This window comes from Poecilia reticulata, linkage group LG5 (assembly GCF_000633615.1).
Source record: "Poecilia reticulata strain Guanapo linkage group LG5, Guppy_female_1.0+MT, whole genome shotgun sequence".
Classification (NCBI taxonomy): domain Eukaryota; kingdom Metazoa; phylum Chordata; class Actinopteri; order Cyprinodontiformes; family Poeciliidae; genus Poecilia; species Poecilia reticulata.
In genome coordinates, this window is record NC_024335.1 from 14,115,510 (window position 1) to 14,136,471 (window position 20,962).

The 20,962-nt window shown below is 36.6% G+C and overlaps 2 protein-coding genes across 6 annotated transcripts in view; both read left to right on the plus strand.

Moving 5' to 3' along the window:
• Positions 1 to 4,781, plus strand: part of LOC103464804 (protein VPRBP-like) — a 19,620-nt gene extending 14,839 nt beyond the window's left edge. For all 5 annotated transcript variants that reach the window (XM_008409167.2, XM_008409166.2, XM_017305030.1 and 2 more), the window contains 7 exons: positions 379 to 472; positions 545 to 649; positions 935 to 1,008; positions 1,251 to 1,340; positions 1,583 to 1,735; positions 1,961 to 2,048; positions 2,957 to 4,781. In XM_008409167.2, the coding sequence (XP_008407389.1) occupies positions 379 to 472; positions 545 to 649; positions 935 to 1,008; positions 1,251 to 1,340; positions 1,583 to 1,735; positions 1,961 to 2,048; positions 2,957 to 3,024 (672 nt within the window). In that variant the 3' untranslated portion in view covers positions 3,025 to 4,781. The remainder of the gene's footprint in view (positions 1 to 378; positions 473 to 544; positions 650 to 934; positions 1,009 to 1,250; positions 1,341 to 1,582; positions 1,736 to 1,960; positions 2,049 to 2,956) is intronic.
• Positions 4,782 to 7,241: 2,460 nt separating this feature from the next.
• Positions 7,242 to 20,962, plus strand: part of LOC103464845 (dedicator of cytokinesis protein 3-like) — a 162,217-nt gene continuing 148,496 nt past the window's right edge. Inside the window, exon 1 of the mRNA XM_017304637.1 lies at positions 7,242 to 8,070. Within this exon, the coding sequence (XP_017160126.1) occupies positions 8,034 to 8,070 (37 nt within the window). The 5' untranslated portion in view covers positions 7,242 to 8,033. The remainder of the gene's footprint in view (positions 8,071 to 20,962) is intronic.

Sequence of the window (20,962 nt, forward strand, 5' to 3'; positions counted from 1 at the left end):
CTGTTAGTCAGTATAAATTTCCTCCGCTATTGTCTTTGTGCCATGTGTGAGTGACATTTAGGTCACTCACACAGAACTGGATGCTGATAGCTTCCTTTCACTTTGAAGACAAAAGGGGAAAGTTGTGTGGGTTTTCATATTAATGTCCAGCAAGAAGCTTTGGTGATGTTGAGGAAAAATAATTTTTACCTTATCGGCAGGTGTGAGCTTTAATCCATAATATTTTCCTTGCAGCTTTGCACACATTTTCCTTTCCCATTGCTTTCTAAACTCTTTGCAAAAAGATGACCCTTAAGAACATTTTATTTCCTGTGAGATCAATGTTTTGTAGTTGTTGTTGGGTTTGCTGTTGTTGTCGACCTTGACTGCAGGTTTCAGTGGGACCTGAGGACGTTCCACCTGCTGCACACTGTTCCTGCTCTGGATCAGTGCCGGGTGGTCTTTAACAGCAATGGCACCATAATGTATGGAGGTATGGGTCTGACTCTTAATTTGGCTGTACATAACGCTTCATGTTATGACTGACCTCCCTTCTCTTGAACAGCGATGCTGCAAGCTGATGATGAGCATGACGTCATGGATCAGCAGGTGACGAGTCCCTTCGGTTCATCTTTCAGAACATTTGATGCCACGGACTACAAGCCTATTGGTTGGTTGACTTTACCTTTATTCTGTAATGTCTCAAATTGTTTTCACCTCCTGTTTTTACAGTTTCAAAAAGCATTGTGCAACAATTATTTGATATCTGTCTCATCTGTGTCTTGGTAACAATAAAAGTTGAGGCTTTAAATGTTATAAAATTAAAAAAAAATGCCCCTTGTTATTTATTCAGCTTGGTTTGTGATACCTTAGTCTGCTAGTGGTTGCTGAAAGTAACTGAGCTCCTGCTTCAGATTGTGATTGTAACGTTTGGTCTTGATTTAATTTTAAACAGCCACACTGGATGTGAAGAGGAACATCTTTGATCTGTGCACTGATACCAAAGACCACTACCTGGCTGTCATAGAGGTACTTGATTTAAGTTATTTTTAAAATCTCATCTCATTGGTGTTTATTTGGGTGTAGTTTTATGTTCAGGTTGTTCTGTTTATTTTAACAGTAAAGCAAATCTGTAGCATAGACAACTTAACTGATTGCAAATCAAAATGATAATGACAATACTCTGCTTTTTCACTTTTACCATAGGAGATCGTTAGGATTTTTTACTTGTGCTCTTTGTATAATGAAGTTTTTGCACATTTTCTCTGTAGAACCAGGATGCGGTGACCATAGATACTGTATGTCGTCTTTATGAAGTTGGACGACAGAAATTGGCAGAAGAAGGAGATGATGATGATCAAGTAAGATTCATAAAATTTGAACGAAACATTTTATTTTCTTCTGTAGTCTTTCTTGATATTTTTTTCTTGTTTAATTTATTTTCTTATGCATTTTTTATATTTATTTTTACAGTTCTTGTCAGAATTTTTGGTTTGAGGGATCAGCATAGACGGTTAAATCACAGCTGCTCATCAATCTGACATCTAATGTGCCTTAAATTGTGGTTTGAATAGTTTCTTTACTGCATTTCTGTGTTTTCCAGGATGAAGATCAGAATAATGATTCCTCAGACACAGACGACGATGAAGATGACGACGATGATGATGACATGGATATAGAGCCCCTCATTGAAGAACTTGCAAATGAGGAAGAACAGGAGGACCAGGATCAAGCTGACTTGCCTGCAGATGACGCGGTATCTGATCATTTCATATTTCCACATTTGAATCATTACAGTTATTTTTCTCTTAATAAACATGTCGAAAGTGGACAGCGATATAAGAAACTTATAAGAAGCTGTTTTAAAATATATGGTTTTAACTTCAGCAACATGTACGCATGTTTTCATACTATTATTAAAAATGTATATTTAGGCAGAATGGTTTTTCTTTTCTAAATGTTGCTTTTTGTTTTTCTTCAGATTGAGGCTCTTCTTGGTAGTACTAGTGGAGAAGATGGTGATGATGATACTGATCATGACTCTGAAGCTTTAGACCATGCATTATCATGTAAGTAATGATGCCCATCTGTTGTTAAATTAACCTGATTACAATAGTTTTTATTATAAATTGCACCTGTTCTAAAAATGTGCACTTAGAAAAGATTGCTAAGAACTTTAGACTGTGAAATGTATAAGACAAATTAATTGCAACTTAATAAACCTATCTGCTTTATGAAAAATGAGTGACAAATACCAGTTCTGGTGTATATATATATATATATATATATATATATATATATATATATATATAAATTATTATTATTTATTTATTTTTTTATTGGTATGTTTTATTTACAGTGGATGCAATAAGAGATCTTTAAAAATTGTTTCCCATTCAACTTGTTTGTGTAACACAGACCCACCATAAGTATGAAATTGACTATATATGCAGAGATACATAGTTCGTTTCAAAGCCCCATTTTAAAATCTCTTTTGGCATTTTTAGTGAGCCCAACTAAACGTTGTAATTTTGTGAAATTAAATTAGTTTTAGTTTTACTGTTTTAACCATCATCTATGTTTTTCTCAATTCAAAATTGAAGTTAATAAAGTTATCTCACATTTTGTAGCAAAAATGTAAAGCCTCGATTTTAGGAGACAACACAATGAAAGTAAAGCTTGACATTGATGCATTTAATGTACCTTTTATTCCGACTCCATCTGTAGAGTTTTGTATAATTTACATGTCCAACTTTTGAGTTTCCTTGTTTTATCAGAGAAATTAGTTGACATTTGAAAAGGTCCATTTTGAGTATTGTTATGACATAATGCAATGGGATAACCGTTGCATAGGAAATGATTGGTGAGGCATGAAAATCATTAAAACCTATTGTTATAAATGTTTTTTTTTTTCCAATTATGATTTTAAATGAATTGTGCCTACATATGTTGCCTGCTTTGTGTTGTCATGTTTTAGGGTTTGGAGAAGAATCAGATGATGACGACCCTGACATGTTTGGATCCTTGCCTGACTTATGGTTTTAATGATGTAAGAGTTGACGCTCCGCCCGCAGAGAATGTGAATCCCTCTTAGAGAAAATGGTAGCAAAAATGTAAAGTTTTCATAAAAGGATCTTGACTGGCCATTCATTTTTCATTTCTTGTCCCTGTTGAGTGATTTTAAAAGATTTGGAAATATATATATTGCTTTTGTGGCTTTTCCATTGGCTGAAGATATAGCGCATATATTTTTTCACCTCTAATTTCTACCAACATATGCAGCAAAACCACAAATAGACCCAGTTATGAGAGCCTGGGGAGAAAATACAAAATTGGGAACAAATTACAAAAAAAATGTTTTTTTTTCCTTGAGAAATTCTGGATATTTTTCACCTTTTTGATTTGGACTTGTTTTTATTGGATAGTAACTGAAGAGCATTTTTTTATTATTAAAAATTTCCTGCAGAAATGTTTTGATTTGCCAGGAAACAAAACATATTGATCCTGATGTCATCAGCTGATATAATAGTAATCTTATATGCACATAAAAAGCTTATTTTCTCAAAGATGTGTCTCACTTGGGTGTTTGTTGATGTTTTATTCAAAACATCAACAAAAATAATTTGTTCATGTGGGTGAACATCAGAAATTTTAATATGTAGTCGTGAAGCCAGAGGTAGGATCCTAACAATGTGAAAGCTAATGTCTTGTCACGCAGCAAAATGCAATTCAGGAAAAACATTTGATAGAGAAAGGTAAATTAAGTTTGTCTGGTGATAAAGATCCAGTGTTGATCCTTATGGTGATCAAATGGTTAAAAATATGTAATTACTATTAACTTTTCCTTGATGGGGAACTTGCTAACAAACCAAATATTACCTCTATCACATTTCCGTTCTTATTTATTCCAACAATTGGAAAATGAGTTTCAGTAAGCTACATGACCCAATTTCTCCACCAGATGGCAGTACATCCCACACTTGAGTTGACAAAAATATTTTCTAACCCATTACATTTCACGGTTTATTGTTTTTTAAATACTGTTTAATTTTAAGTTGATGTTTTATTGTTTTGTAGGTTTCCCAAGGATAGGCTTAGGAAATGTTTTTTTTATTGATTATGTTGGTGTGTCTTTGTTGAATTTTACATTTAAGCAAAAATGATGTCGTTTTTTTATTTTGTTTTTGTTTTTTTTTTGTCTCTCAGAGCCCTCAGGTAACTGGAAGCAATAAGCATATGAGTGTAAAGACCGATCAAGCTGGTTAGATGATTACAAGTGTACAAATGTTTTCTATATATTTAATTAGAACAAAAATTATTTTGAGGTCACRTATGTTATTGTGTTGTCTCCAGTAGAATGTCTGTTTTGTTATTTATGAGCCAAAAATATTTTTGATATTATCAGAAGATAATGTTGCTGGCAAAAGAAAATRGCTTTACAGTCTTTTACACATTCAACCTGTAAAGACTGAAAAAAATGTCAAATAATTCAAATGCTTCCTTACTTAAAGGAATTYACTTTAAAACAATGTTACTGTCAGTTTTAGTGTAGTTTTATATGACAGTCTGTTTTCCGCATTAAACAATCTTTTTACTTTTGTACTCATACTTTCAATTGGCCTTTTGTKGGGGGATAAAAAGTGGAAAAACTGTCATGATTACGGGTCTGTAAGAGTGCCAGTAGTTTACACAGCATAGRACGATAATGTGATTTAAAATATGCAAATCCTTGAAACCTTTTGTACTGTTTTCAGCCTGTTGCGTTCAACTTGTGAAACTGCATAAAACAATTGGCAATAACACGGGCGCATTCTGAATTATTTGGTTTTTACATCAATCTTTTTCATGATCTTTATTAATTGGGACAAATTGTTTTGGATTCACAGCTGCAGTTAGMAACTGGCAGCTCTGGTCTTATCTCTCTCTATATATATATGTTTCAAGTCTGGTTTTTGACCGAATGAATGTACAGTATAGTGATGCCTCAGAGCATTTTCATCACTGATGACTTGAATYGATGGTTTAAAATTTGGTTTGAAAAATTAGATCCAAATTAGAGCCTGTATAATTTTTTCTGCTTGATAAAAGTCTGTAAATTAGTTGGATATATTTGTGTATTTACATCTATTGTTTGATTCTTTGTAAATTAAAAACTATTCTATGCAACTTATTGTTATACTGRCATGGTCTAAATTTATGATCATTGTGGTGAGGCACTTATTTATTTATTTTTGCCAATAATAAATCAAACCTTTGTAATACACATTTGCAATCACTTTACCATGTRTAGGATCACCTGATGAGTGATGGGAAACATTTTGTGCTGGAATCTTTGCTTTGTGATTAGTCACTTATTATCATTATCAGTTCACCAGTGCATCATCTGGTTAGAACTATGTTGACGTGACGAGGGAGGTGATGTGGGTCAAAGTTTGTGTTAAAAGTTAGCTGCATACATGCAAAGCAAAAATGTAAAAAAAGGGAAACCGAAAATTAAGTGCATTTTTTTCAGTGTTGGCATTGAAACAGTCATAGCATGTTTTTACTCAGTCTTTTCCTCGAGAACACGGATCTGCAACCCTTGACTGAAAGTGATAAAAAGAACCAAATCATGTTTTTAAATACAGATGCAATAATGGTTCTAATCAAGAGTCTGTTTGTTTGAATGCCTGTRAATACATGCCAAATATGACCTTTTTAAGTAATTTTTTWAAATTTAATAAACACATTTCTGGAATGTTCTCCTTAAAATATCCACACACCAGCCAGAAAGATATAATTGTCTAATGTACTGGAAGTTTCTCTCACTAAAAACTTAAACAGTAGTGTTTTAAAACAATGCTGGATTTTGTTTTATCCTCGATTGTGTAACGTCAAAAACACATTTCCARTTTCACCTATTGTGGTGGAGTGAACCCCACCTGATAAGGTCACAACGTCTGGGAACTGACTCAGGGTAGAGCTGAGATAGATCAAGAATGCCTTCTTGATCTATCTATCATCTATCCATCACCACTAGAGTTCTGCCAACCAGTCCTTTACACTTTTTWAAAAATGTAGTTGTGAAAAAGAGTTGTTTTTTTTTWAATTTGTTTTTCTGGGCTATTTTCATTTAATCATACCCWGTTCCCTTAAGAATCTCTGTTTTAGTTTCATGTTCCTTTTTTAGCATTATACTTTAAGTATTCACTTAAGATTAGTGTGATTGCAAATTATTCATTCTATTAGTGATGAGTGTAAAAGTGTTTCTCAACATAAGCATATTTTGATGAGTAAGTTATAGTTGGAGCTCATCAAAAAATAAATGTGAGTAGCCTTTATGAACTGGTAGTCACACTAAGTCAAACTGCCTGAATGTAGAAGTTAGACTATTGTCCACTGATTGRGATATGATGACTTTTTGTTCTTCTTTCTTTTTAAATCATCACTAATTTGGAAATATCACCACGTCAAATGTTCATTTTGGAGTTCCCCTTTTGTGTTTACAGATGCAAGACACTTTATGAAAACCTAAAAGGAGGATAACAGGTGAGAGTGATTGTTTATTCTGACAGACAATCCTCAGTTATGGCAAGTCTTGCATAATTGCATATGTGAATATTTGTTTAACCAACACATTCAGTGGGGGTTTGATGGATAACGAAAGTAGTTTACCCCGTCATTGCAAAGGTCATAAMATTTCTTTGTTATAGGTRCTTTTTATTATTGATCTTATGCAACATCTTTTTGAAACCTGGAATTTTGGGTTATTTGCAAGCCAAAATCACCTATAGTAAAAGAAGTAAACTCAGAATAACTCTTAAAATTTTATTCTGTGTAGTTAACTGATRTATGTAYATCAGGTCTGTCCAGTGTYCACTAGTTTTATAATTCCCTGTGCAGAGGAACATCCACACGGTGGCGCAATTACAAAGCTATTCGTGGAGAYTTTCACTATGCCTCAATAGCAATATGAACACATATATTAGTCAATATGCACTGAAATAATTCACTCGAAACATGAGGAACTATGTCGTGTCACTTTTTAAAGTGACTACACATCRAATCTTTAAAGTCACTGCTTCTGACGCTCGTGCGTCATACGCTTGGATATTAAATATATTTTCATATGTTTTCAACTCACGTAGCGCGCCCTAACATGTGCCCACAGCTCACATTTGGGTCGTGAGCTTTCCGAGCCGYCTCCCGCATAGATGAGCAATTTTCACCTGCGTGATGTTATGTGACAATTTAGCTCGTGTCACGTCACCACAAGAAAACCTTTAATGATCGGTTGCTGCAGCAGACAAACAGTCGCCCGCTCCAACATTAAACTCTCCCTCTCTGGACCGTGTAACGCAGTCCAACACGGGCTCCTTCTCTTTCATGAGCCGCTGAAACAGACGGAGCCCGAACCCAGACGGGAATGTCTTTTCCTTCTTTTTGTTCCCTCTCCGTCTTTCACCAGGACAAGTTAAGTAGTTGCAACTCGTTAACGCATGCGTGTACTTAAAAAAAAAACAAAAAAAACATTGAATGTATGGGAACTCAGATGCTGCGCTGAATGAGAAGAGGAGTTCTATGAGCCTTGACCAAAACCATCAACAAAAACATTTTTTCCCTGGGTAWATTTTGCGCTATTTTGTAGTTTTCAGTCAGGATCTGTTGTATATGCTTCCTTCTCTTTAAGCACCCCCCACCTGTCTTACCAGCTTTCAGACCGGTGTATAAGTAGTAGCCCACAGATTCCCTTCGCAGAGACGCCTGTTTATCAGATTTCTTTGCCTCAKAGCTGTACTTCAGCAGAGATGGACAAGCACAATGCGCCMAACCTGACGGGATAAAACATCCCTGCTGGTCCCTGTCAAAACAACTGAGGCACCTTCAACTTCAAGAACCTAAAGAATTCATTTTTTCTTTGCCTCCCATCTTCCTGAGGTAAACTTTTCTTCTCCGCGGCGCTCCTCCTGGTTCCCTTCCCCTCTCTGGGTGAAATCACAGCGGGATTTCTATGAAGCGACGCCTCGGGTGACTAGACTTTGTTGGGGATTTTGCTCTGCTTCCAGAGGGACATCATGTGGACTCCCACGGAAGACGAGAAAATCGGTGTTGGTGAGTAAAGAACAAACAAAAACACAGTTCTCCATCATTGTGGCTTATTTTATTTTGTAAGCATCTGTTTCACAGAGAGGACTGTCATGCTGAGCAGTCAAGTGTTTCCAGTCCTGACTCCTTAATAATGTTGGCTGTAGATCTTGCATAACCCCTGTCCTAACTGGAATCTTGAAGCATTTTCTCAGAGAAAATATTTAAAAGTGGAATAGTTTTTATACTTTGCTCTGTCTGTATCAGCATATTCAGAATGCAGTAGCTCCGGTACTTTTGATTTTAAGGTCTTCTACAAGAGGTGATGCAAGAATCTTACAGTGGGCTATCTGTCTTAAAGAGCTGCAGCAGGAGACAGACCAATTTGTAGACCCCAGAAAGCCTGATGGAGGCTTTAATATCCAGTAAAACTTGATGGGAAAAGAAAAAGAGTGATAGGACCAGTGGACCGTACAGTGATCTGTGACCACGGTGAATCAGCAGGGATCTATCCCAGTTTATTGTGCTGTGGTGGAATMASAGTTAATTGTTTCAGAAGACATTATTAGGGACCATTAGCCGCTTATCCACAGTTCAGTTATTCTCTCTGTCTTGTCTGTTATCATTCTCTCACACGAAGTAATGTACATAATCCTTGAAAGCAGTCAGTGCCATACAGTTATGTAATTTTCTTGAATGCCTTTATTATTCTGTGGTAATCACTCAATACATTAATGGCACYTAAAGTAGTTTTGTTGTGTGAGCTTGTTTTTAAAAAAAACAACAAAAAAAAACTCTTTGGTCTATTCTAAATTGTCCTACATTTTAAATAAGTCAAGAATTTTTTTGGATGATAAAATCTTTTAATCAGTTTTCAATGGTGTTTTCATTTGGAATTTGCTAAATGTCTTTTGGACATTTCCTACACTCTGTCTGTTAAACGGAAACTCCTTGATAAAATTAGTTTGGATCGTTTGTTTTTCCTTTGGAACTGACTTAATTGTTTATGATTAATCAAGTTTTTGGAAGCATTCTTCAAAAGTTATTTCCCAGACTTAAGCAGKGGTTATAAATGGCTGGTCATAGTMAGCAAAGCAACCTTGATAAAATRAGGAATAGAAATTAATATGTGGTCCAAAGTRTGCCCAAAAAACAGTTCCTCACACCGTTGCACAGTCACTGATAACCTTACCCATTGACACAAGCCAGGATAGAGCTGTTCTTTCATGTCATGAGAAAACATTCTGACCACACCATCTGACCATCTTCTGTACTCTATTAACTCTAACGCTTTATGCATGAAGAGACGTCATTCTGCATAACTTGGTTGTAACAAATCATTATTTGAGCTTTTGTATTCTTGAAGTGGTCTCCCCCATTTTCCTCTAACAGCAGCAGGGAATTTTCATCCACACAACTGCTGCTCTCTAAATATGGTCTCTTTTTTTGGGCCATTCTCTGTGAACCCAAGAGATTGTTCAGMGTAGAAATCCCAGCTGATCAGCAGTGACATACGCAGACCAGCCCATCTGGCACAAACAACCATGCCAAGTCACTTAAATACCCATTCTGCCCCATTCTGTCGATCACTTTCAGTTTCTTCTAGTTGCCTTTACCGCGTCTTGATACCTACTTAATTGAGTTGCTGGCATGTGATTGGGTGAATAATTACTTGTGTTCAGATTTAATAGGTCTGCTTAATAAAGTGGCTGGTCAGTATATGTTGAAATAGTCCAAACTTGAGCCTGTTTAGTTCAACCAAATCTCATTTAATGATGATGCCAAAAGACGTTGACTTGTTCACAAAGTTGTTTTCTCAGTCCTGGGGTTGTTTCTGGAATCCTCACATAATTGCATTTTTGTTCCTCTTGATGCCGCTTTGAGCTAGAAGTGTAGTTGTGCCTAAAGCGTCTGCTGGTCTTTCCAGAGTTTCTCAGGCTTGCCAAGTCCCCTAAAACTGCAATTTCTCAACAGTCAGTCTTGCATAAGAGTGTCTAAAAAACAGTTTTTAAATCCTTAAAACATTTGTTCATTATTTGGGACCACCCATGCAGCCAAAACACCATCTGAAAACTGATGTGAACTTTGAGAGTCCAACAAAATTTGCATAAGTGTTTCAAATGAGGCGACAGACCTCCAACCTCTCCAAACCCTGGAGGTCAGAGCTATCGATTGACAGCTGCTCGGACCGTTCCAGCTGACCGATTAGGGGGAAACTCTACACCAGTATGGGCTGTGGGAGGAAGCAGGACTCAGCTGACAGGAAGTCAATGTGGGGAATCATGACTCCAGCTCTCCGTTAATTGGAAACAAACATTAGCTGAATCTGAATGAGACGTTATTCCTCCCATCCCCATCTTTGACTATAGCCTTAGTTTTCTGATCTATCTACTCTTTTACATCAGCTTAAACTTCATCATGATTTACAYGGGGAAAAAAAGCTCCACATCTTTTTTTCACTAAAATAATTTCTGCTGYGAGAGTTTGCGATAATTTATCGGCTATTTTTTTAAAGTGATGTTCGAAGTTTATCCAGTTTTTCTTTGATTACAATCTGTTCCATATCATATGGAAATTATAGCAGATTTTTTCCCTCATTTGTTCTCTCATGATMCTTTCTTGTAAACATCAATAACTAAATAGGTACACAACAGAGAAGACATCARGAAGTCTTTAACGTCKGCGTTAATATTGGGATCAAACAAATYCTGGAAGAACTTGCACTTGGAAACTGGTGTCATTGTTTTCATGCAAGTGTGTTCTGTGGCCTTTGGTAATCCGAGCATTTGTGATTTTTGCAGGATAAGGCTATGCATACCAAGGCAGAGAGAGTGGTAACTCATAGAGGCGTTCCAATGGAGTTGGGATGACTAGTGCCTCGTTGTAGAAAACAGCTATTCAGCTGCATGAATGCAGCTTTGTGGCACCCATAGAGGTTCCTGAATGAAGCTTCACCTCCCCCAGGGCTGCACTGCACACTGCTCAGTTCTCACACTCGACACAGAACACATACTGACACATGGATGGGTTGAGAGAGAGATGGACATGAGAAGTGACATAACGTTCATCAATTATACCTGCTAAAGGTCTGAAATTACGCATCGTAGCAGGTATTGAAATTATGTGGTACTAAATCTTATCGGCTCCATCTTTTGATAATCATCAGCGTATTTGCAGAATTAAAAACATAATACCTTATTTGCCTCCATTATAATAAAAAGTTAAGATGTTATTAAAACCAACTCCCCGACTGAGGGGGATTTAAACCCTCACAATAAGGCTAAAGCCAGCCAGCTGGGTCACTCCCAGAACCTGCTTGTTATGAGCTGAAACGTTGCCAGCTGCTGGACCGCCGTGTCAGCAAATGACAGATATGCTGAAGAATTTTTACWGGCATGAACCAGCAAACCTAGTGTTTAAACTGGGTCACACTGAAATTAACTGATGTGTAATTTATGTCCCTAATTTATCTAGTCTGATTTCGCTCTGACCCATTTATCCTGGACCAAYCTTTCCAATTTTCCTCCCTGTGACTTACTGTAGTGTCCTTTCGGATTTGGAAAGCTCCCATACTTTAGTATGGTGCCATTATTATACTTCTCCTCAGACAATGAAGCGCTCTGTCAGACATTTCTCTTATGCAAATAMTTTTTCTTAGGGTTGGACTTAATTTAGTAAAAATGTTGATGTATTATGCAGCAAGATGTCATGTTACTTGGTTTGAGTAATGTCCCTAATTGGTCGTCCAGATGTTGGCACGCCCTGGTAAGGATGAATAAAAATATGTTAAATTGATTTATTGAAGTAATACTGTACTGAAAGAGTGAAACAGATTTTTTTATTTAAAATGTTCTGACCATGTACTCTTAACAAGATTCTCGAGGCCCTTAGAAGAGAATTGATCCCACAGCGTCAAAGATCATCCAACATGCTGATATGAGGTGGCTTTCATATTTTTGTCTTTTGTTTTACTCCAAACCCACCTGGAGTTTTTCTTCCCAATCATCGCTGATCTGACCAAGGCAAAAAGTTTCGGCTGAGACTAGCAAACTCCAAATGTTTACTAGTTTTACATCTGTGACTACAGAACMGAAAGTTGTTTCATGGCATCATCTACTTTATATGCAGATAGTATCTAATGTTATATAGCATTTAACCTCTCCTACCACACTGCTCACTATTGGTGCTGGCAAAATGAACATGTTTTATGTCATATCTGTATTCCAACATAACAGAAAGTTGTAGTTTACTAGAAGACCTTAGAAATAACTTGGACTACCAACAACTGTGCACAAGTAACTTTATTGAAACACAATCTTAAATTAAAGGTTTGAATTTTGCAAAACTTTTCAGTTKGAGATTAGTATTTAAAGATTTTTATTCAATTTTACCTGTGGCAGAAATGATTTTTTGACTTTGTATGTCTGCCTGTTGATTTCTTTGCTAATTATACCGCATGTATATAGACTTTGTGTGTTGTATTATACAGTAATCGTTTCATCTTCCATTTGAAGATGGGAAACAGAATAACTGCTTTTTTGTCTATTTTCTCTTTAAGAGCCTTAGCAGCTTTCGCAGATGGCGTTAAAAGTGTGATTGTTGATGCTCTGCATTGCAGTATAGCCGTTACATTATGATATTGGAGCTATTAGTGTACTGAGTGTGTGTGTGAGTGTGAGTGGGATCGTTTGGTCTTTCTGTCAAGTTTTCTGCGAATCAAATAGTTTTAGATCTTTGAGCTTCACGTCCAGACTGAACTTTAGATTCAGAATTAAGCATTTTCAGTTTTATTGCTGTTATGTTTCACAAAAGATGGGGGTAAGATCTATTTATCTTTTGCCCTGTATTAAGTAGGATAAAGGTTTTTATGCTTATTCATGTTCTTTCGTCCCAACTTTTATGGAGAAGCTTTGAAACACCCGTTATGATTTTTCGTTTTATCAACGGGATTATTTCTGCTAAAAATAAAATAAAACCATAATCTGCATATAGTGCGCAGTTTTTGCATCCTTTAACAGCCTGCTAATGGARTGAAGCTCCGCCTGCTGTGTCACGATAAGCTGAACTGCACTTGAACTTGAAATTTGTTGAACTGTCACTCTGYGGCATGTTGCTGCTTTTCCTGGCTGTTAGTGTTTAGTGACCCAGATTTACACTTTTAATCATTAGAAAGTGCTGTTATAAAAGCTTTTCTCAGAGGAGGGAAAATGCTTAATTAGTAAGAGATTCCACATTTCCCCTGATACATAACATTACCAGGTGAGTCTTCCATAGTTGAAGCAGAGAGTTTTGGTATGACACAGTTAAAAGTGATGCAGCCRAGTGTCCCAGACGGTCTGATGGTTTGTCAGGTGTTGACAACTGCTGCTGAGAATCTCCAAAAACTTTGCTGCTGGGGCATCCAAATCCATTCCTTTGATTTTAATTTAACAGGAAAGGTATATTTAGTTCARCATTGTTATTGTTTCCTTCAGAGTGTGAAAGAACTATGAAACATGACAGGATCTACATCAAACATCTTTCCTTTGCCTCCCAGGAGCTGGTTATTGTTCCTTCCTCTTTCCATCTGTTGTTTGCCACTATGTGCTCGGGATGTGAGGCAGTAAGGATCACTTGATGAGTTCAACTGCTGGAGATTCTATTAGTGTTTTTCTGTTGAATCCTAATATGTGTTTCTCAACTTCAGCAACCATCTCTGGAAAACCTTAGCCTCCTTCATATAGATTGAGTCAGAAGAAAATGTGTGAATAAAATTAGATTTTTGGTCTTGAGGTTTTGGATCATATTTGCATATTTATAGGCAGTAACTGAGCACTTTTATGAATGCCATGTTAAGCATGCCTTAACAGGTTTATGTATATTTTTTGTGTGGGCACATCTCGCTGATGTGCTGGAGGAGATGTAAATATTCTAAATAAAAGTAAGGCGAATGAATATAAATATGAAATATTTATGTTGTAAAACTGCAGTTAAATGATGGTGTCCAACGAAAGCATAAACAGACAAATTGCAGCTTCAGCACCTGTAATAATAAATTAAACTGTTTTTCTAACTTGGATGAGATGTTATGTGCTTTCCATAAAATGTTACTGGAATATTATTTCTTAGTAGGAATAACATGGATTGGTGCTGATGTTTCGCTCTTTACCAAGAGTTTTTAGTCAGTTCAGTTAATCTTCCAACTGCTTCATTAGGACATAATCAGAATATCTTAAGTGAAACTGAAATACAATTCTTATAGCAAAAAATATATTTTAAATAGTAGTAGTATTGAATTATATATCTTATAAAAATGCTATCAATTAKGAACGTTGCATTTATTTCATATCCCAAATGTAAAACATTTGTTGCTATAGAAAGTCATCAAACCAACTGATGTTTTGAATGAACGCTTTTGCTGCATCTCTTAASTCAGCAGAGACACAGGAAGCTACTAGGAAGGTCACATACGAAGGCATATCTGTTGGTCTTTCAGGCTGCAGGACGGCAAGAGAGTGCMAAACTTCAAGCTGTTTACAGGAACGTCAAACAATGTACAGCAACTTTGCTCGGTTTTATCCTTTTGATCTGTCAGTCCTTGTCAGTCCTTGGATTTGGAGATGTTGGTAGTTTTTCGATCAGYTCATATTCAGGGTGAGGTTCTGAGTTCTCCAGTATTTACAACTGGAGAGGAGCGTTTCTGTAGCGTTGTCTGCCCTAGCCGTACTAAACTACTCAGCTTCTAAAGACAGATCTGGACTGCGCTCACACACACACAGCATGACTTTGTCTCTGCTCCTAATGAGCGTAATTAATTACTGCTCATGGCAARAAGACTAGAAATAATATTTTCAGTGCTGTTCTTATTTTGTCTTATGTTATAGCTCTTAAAGGGAAATCAGTGTCTCTTTCTGTGAGTACATCCACATTGTACTACTGAGCTGGTCTTTAAACCTCACTCAAGACAGGTAATTGTACTTGGATAATGTATTTCACTGACTCAAAAAATATATMTTTTACTAGCAAGTAAAAAATGTTAAAGATTTAATTTATGCAATCTGAGATTCTGGCTGCTATCCATGGTGCTGAAACTCATCTAACCAATGTTGTAGTTGAGGAGAGCGCTTTTCCCGTTTGATCTCTACCTTCAGTTTTTATGTTCTTTACCCCTCTTGCTTAAATTGCCAAGCCACGAGGATGCAGCAGGATTTTCACATGAATCACAGTGTCTTGGTCTGTATCATGTAATTCCAGCCGCTCCACTCATTCACAATCTGTAGGGGAAAAACTGAGACCACAATCAACCTAAAGCATTCACTGTTTCCCCACATCAGAGTGAGCAAGTAGGGCAAAACACCAAAGGCAATAGACTCGAGAGGATTATGTGCAGAGCAGCTGGACTTCAGAGCTTAATGAACCTTGGTGATGGGTGGCGGCGTCCTGTAATTGCTTTACTTTATGATGATAAAATTATTTACACATCAGTGAAATATTGCAAACCTTGTTACCRATCCAAGTTGATGTCAGCGTAAGTGGTTCTTTGCATTAACACCAGAGTGTTGATCTCTGTAATATATGGGTGGATTTTACTGGTTGCACACTTGCTTGGGGACATACTGTGTCCCTCTCATGAAAAATAAATAGACTTCTTCTATATTCCCTCTCAGTCTAATAGTTTATTTCATGTTGGTTCAAAGAAATCCAACATATACCCACAAACCTTTTTTAAACTCTTACCATCCTTTTAGACTTGAGACTTAATTTCCAATTTCTGTCTCTGTCATTTTGTCTTCCTGACTCATTCCTTCTTTCTCTCTTGTATTTAAATAATTTTATCCAAAATTATAATCTCTTTAAACTACTTTGATCAACACTAAAATCAAGATTATTTAACGATAACTTATTGAGTTTGGGAACATTTAGTATTAATCATATTCATAAGAATATACTTAGAAAACAGAATGAAGCAAAAATAATGTGTTTTTACCTGGTTTACTGTAAAGTCTATGATTATAGTACTCAACTAGAAAAAAGTGGACTGCTGCTTCCTTGTGTTGTTAGGATGAAGGGGAACTGTATGTCTATTTGCTGTAATTGGCAGAAMMMMMCCCCAGATGTTGGACTTTTATAAGCAATAKAAAGKAAGTAAATATTAAAGATGCATTTAATGGTTCATGTTAAGAAAGAATTTCCTCTGTTAAGGCTCTGGCTGAGATGTGGGCACCGTCACCCCGCTGTGGGTGTTTGTGTGTGTGGGTCACGGTTAGTGTTTGTATGGCTCTGCGTTCTGGAGGAAAGTTCCGCCGTTGTTATGGTTACTCTCGGTTTCCGCAGACACCCCGGTAGGACGGGTTRCACAATCGCCATAACAACAAGCCAACTTCTCTGCTTTCATTCAGAAAACAGAAGTGCATCATAAACAGCCCTSATCTCTCAACACTGAGACGTATTGGTTTGGTATCAACATTTATTCCCAAAGCTGACTGCTGACTCACTCAGTTATAAAATGTCAGTGGCATAGTGCTGGGWAACCACTCAATACTGTATTTGTGACTGCAGACATGCAATCCTCATATAGGCTGTGATCAGATTTTTCCTGAGTTTATATTTGAATTGGAGGGGTATATATTTTTTTTATTTTAGAGTTAAGTAATCAGAAAATCTACATTTACATTTCATTAACGCCAACTGAAACTGACCTGTTTTGATTTATAAGAATGTTTGTTTTCTATCACATACAAAGGAGCAAGTTATGCACCGAAGTAGCAAAACAAAAGAAASATGTTTCTGAAACCAAAATATTTTCACAGGTCAGAAAAATTATGTCATACAAGTAAAACTGGAAAAACCTTTTATTTACTCACTCAGGATTTGGCTATTTTGACTTATAACCAAAGCCAAACTGGTCAGGCAAAACAACTAAATTAAGGCCTCTAGGTTGGAGTTATAGAACAAAGTTGGATAAAGTGCAGAGTTGTGCAACTATTTCTGTAGATAAAACACAGTGAGATGTTGTTGCTAAAGAAAAATATGTGTGCATGACATAATTTAGTCAAAGAGGTCTTGGAGTAAATGGGGTAAGTGAGTTGTTCCTTCATTTTACATGTGAAACCTAAGTGGTTCATTCCTGGAAGGCATGGACAGAAACATCTAGGCCACTGTCCCTCTCACACCTAAAAGGACTTACTCTTCTCAGAAGTCTGTCATTCCTTTCCTTGGAAAATGTTAGGAGCATTTCTCTAATGCWTTGTAAGTCCTTGTCACACTGTTAAGTGCTTCCAGTAATTACAACCTATTCCTACTCATAACTGAAGGAGCTTGGCAGTGATTTGCATAAAACATGTAAAAGAGCCAACTTTTTCCCAGCCTGCAAGTTTCTGTGTKTTTTGTTATGCCATTAGCATTGGCTCGCTCTGACAGGACAGGTTCCAAACACTAAGTTGGGATTCACAAAAGCAGTTTGATCTATTTTCAACTGAAATAGTAAAACTGAGTTAGGTCAGTTTGTTCTCTTCCCRTATGAAAGGGACTAGTATGTTTAAAATGTTCAAACCTTCATCTGAAATTCACAGTTTTTGTGCTTTAAGCCTTTTTGTTAACTTTGTACTCCCCTATGATTCGTCCTCTCATAAGAAAGGAAAGGAACTGTTTCTAAGATTTGAGCTGTTTCCTCAAATGCAAAACCCAACTGTCAATTTATTGATTAGTGGATAAAATAGAATAGTTTTTCTGTCCTGCAGCTGGTTGACAATGGGTTGCAGAGTAGGGCAGGCAATCTTGTCATGTAATTAAAGGATTTTTTTTTAGACTAAAATAAATGAGCATGGATTGTCTTGACTATTCTGACAAGTCCTCTTACAACTGAAAGTGGATTAGTTGTGCAGCCCTTATTGGGTTGATGAGTAAGAGAAGAAAAGCAAATGCTACCTGTGTATCTAATAAATAAATAAATTCTATTAGATATTTAAAAAAAAAAAAAAAGACCACTCAAAGCTATAAAAATTAAACCAGTCATATATTTTATTTTTTCTGCTTGATTCACATCTAATATCTTATTAACTTGTGCTGCATAAGCCAATGCTCACCATATATGTTTCAACTATTTGGGCAGTGAATTATGCCCGGCTCTGTGTTCATGTGCATTTCTAGTTGATTTATTAACAAGCTTGGACACCAAGGTGAGACTTGCAGTTGTTTATTCAGACATCAGGCATAAGATGTACACCTCCTCCGATGTTCCACATCTGGATTTATTTCTTGGATGCACACGGAGCAAACCCCCCGCCCTGCATATGAGAAGACACAAATTTTGGTTGACACAAAAAGTCTGGAGGCAGCTCTTATTTCTCCAGTATTTGAGTTTTTCTCCATTCCACGTCTATATAGTTGTACCTCTAATTTTTTTATTTTTGTTTCTCTGTGCGTCAGTTTTAGTTTGTTCACTTTCTCTTCTAAACAGCTATTTCCCCCCCTGCTGTCTTCTCCCTCTCTTTCATCAATCCCTCACTCAGTGTAAYGAATATTTAACGTAGAAATGCTATTATTAGATGCCCTCTGCTCCATCCATCATCAGGCTCAGCTTTCTGGTCTGTGTGGTTTTATTCCTTCATTATCAGACTGAGGTTGAGTTTCAAGTCACTTTTAATCATCATCGRCAAATGTTCTTTTCTTTCTCTTGGAGAATGCAGATTGACAGTAATTTATGATGTCATTATTTATCGTTTTGTCAGACAGGAAAGTGCTTCTGAAAGTTCATGATTTCATACCCAATGAGTGATAAATAGCACAGCAATTTTAAAGCTTTAAGCATAATATTTGGTTTGTAAGATTTTTTTTCTTTTGTAAGCACCTTCCTTAAGCATTTTGTAAACCTTTAAYTTTTTCATTTTTTGTCACATTTCAACCACAAATTTGAATGTATTTTATTCAGATTTATGTATTATTAGATGTGAATACAAGAAGTCTCTTACTCCCATCCTTGAGGACCAGTGTCATGCAACTTTTAGATGTCTCTTTGTCTTAGCAGTTTTCCAAAGCCTTAATGTTTTTCTTTTAATTTTCAAAAAGATTTTAAAGATGTCTCGCCCGTTTCTGGCACCAACGTCACAGCATTAGTAGTTCAAGCAGCTTTTACAAACAAAAACAGAAACAGTACCCTTACCAATAAGTATATACAACATGCTACTAAAGTTATTTTATACACACAACATAAATCTGCCTACAAACTAATACACTGAATCAAATCAAACTAAAGCTATTCTCCAATGAGGTGGACGAGTAGGGAATTCCCTCAAAGTGAAGTCATTATACTCATCATATGTGCTCTCCATGAATCCTGCCTTCAGGAAGCTTTTGTTGAAGAGAAAGAGAGTTTAGTGGGCTTCAAAAGAAAAGCATAACAAAACAATAACAAAGGTTTGTGTCAGACAGTGTAAATGTGTGCTTCATCYTAGTGTGGGGAGATTTTTTTCTGCTCCCTCACAACGCTTTAGAGGTTTCTTGGAGAATATCGGTAAAAAAAAAAAAAAAAGTGGTGTAGAAGTTCAGCACAGGTTTAGGTTATAAAGCAATTAAACACATTTTTAAAATGAAAAGAAAAAATACTTCAATCTTGCAAGAATATAGAGTTCTGTGGCAAAATCAAAACATTATTTAAAAAGGACATTTTTTAAAATTCTACTGGCAAAGTTAGAAAACCTGAAAATAGCAAGTAAGTGAAAATGAGTAAGATGTCTTTTTAAAATATACCACATTTAATAATATATGTTGCAATTTGAGATGGACTAGTTGTGTGCTGGTAGATGAGCCGAGGCAGTTCACAGCATCACAACAGAGCTTGGAGATGAGAGCAAAACCTGAATGCAACAGTGAGTTCAAGCATCAAACACTAAAAAACATCGCCTTAGCTTGTGGGCACACATTTTAAAAAGCCTGCGGGAATGTAAGTGAGTTTTATATAAATGTTGCCTTGTCAATATGCCCTCATTGCTTTTAAATCATTTGAGTGGAGGTCAGCAGTTGTTAAATGTACATTTATATATCAGTGACGTGCRGTCAGGGGAGGCAGGTGAGGTCATTTATAAAGATATTTTCACCCTGTGGTTTGTATTATAAAGTATCTATTTTTTCATTTAATTTAACCAAATCTGATTTTTTTTTCTTCAAAATCACTGAATTTTCGCATTTTCCCATTCAAATGCTCAGAAACGAAGCCGGTGAGGCAGCAGCGAGCTGAGCCTCTCCTGGGATTGCGCAACCTCTCGCTAACTGCRCTGGCTGCCATTCTATGAGAGCATTCTCCTCCTGTCTGTACTTCGCCAATAAAATGGTTAAAAACCTTTAATGTATGAACTGATTTYCCATAATTTAGCTTATGTATTTAATATACTGTGTTTTTATTGTCACCAACTGTGTGTGTAACGTGTTTCGTGTGCTGAGGAGCGATCAGAAACGGCACRGAACAGATTCGAGGTGAGGCAGGCAGTTCTCCTGCCTCATGGCAGGGGGCGCTCATGATCCCAGACATTGTGACTCCACAACTGCAGAGTAAGASACAGTAACAGCAAGCTAGCCATACAGTARCTGCGCTGATGCAGAGAGCGAGAAAGACGTGGTTTTGAGTTGTACTTTAACGGTTTCTCCCTTTGCTGTTAAGCACAGCACGAAATTAATAATATCTACATGTCTAAGTTTGATTGAGATAACTGAATTATTCTGCGGCGGCTGCGCGGCTAAGCATCACATGTTAAAGTAGCATTTTTGCCCTCCAGCATTGTACGCATGCGCGAAATTTCCTTATGTAAACAACGTGTAGGGGGTCTAGATTTATAAATCCGATTATAATTAAGTCGGTGCCTCACCAGCTATGAACCTCAACGCACGTCTCTGATATATACACTGCTCAAAAAAATAAAGGGAACACTTAAGTGTTTATTTTTTA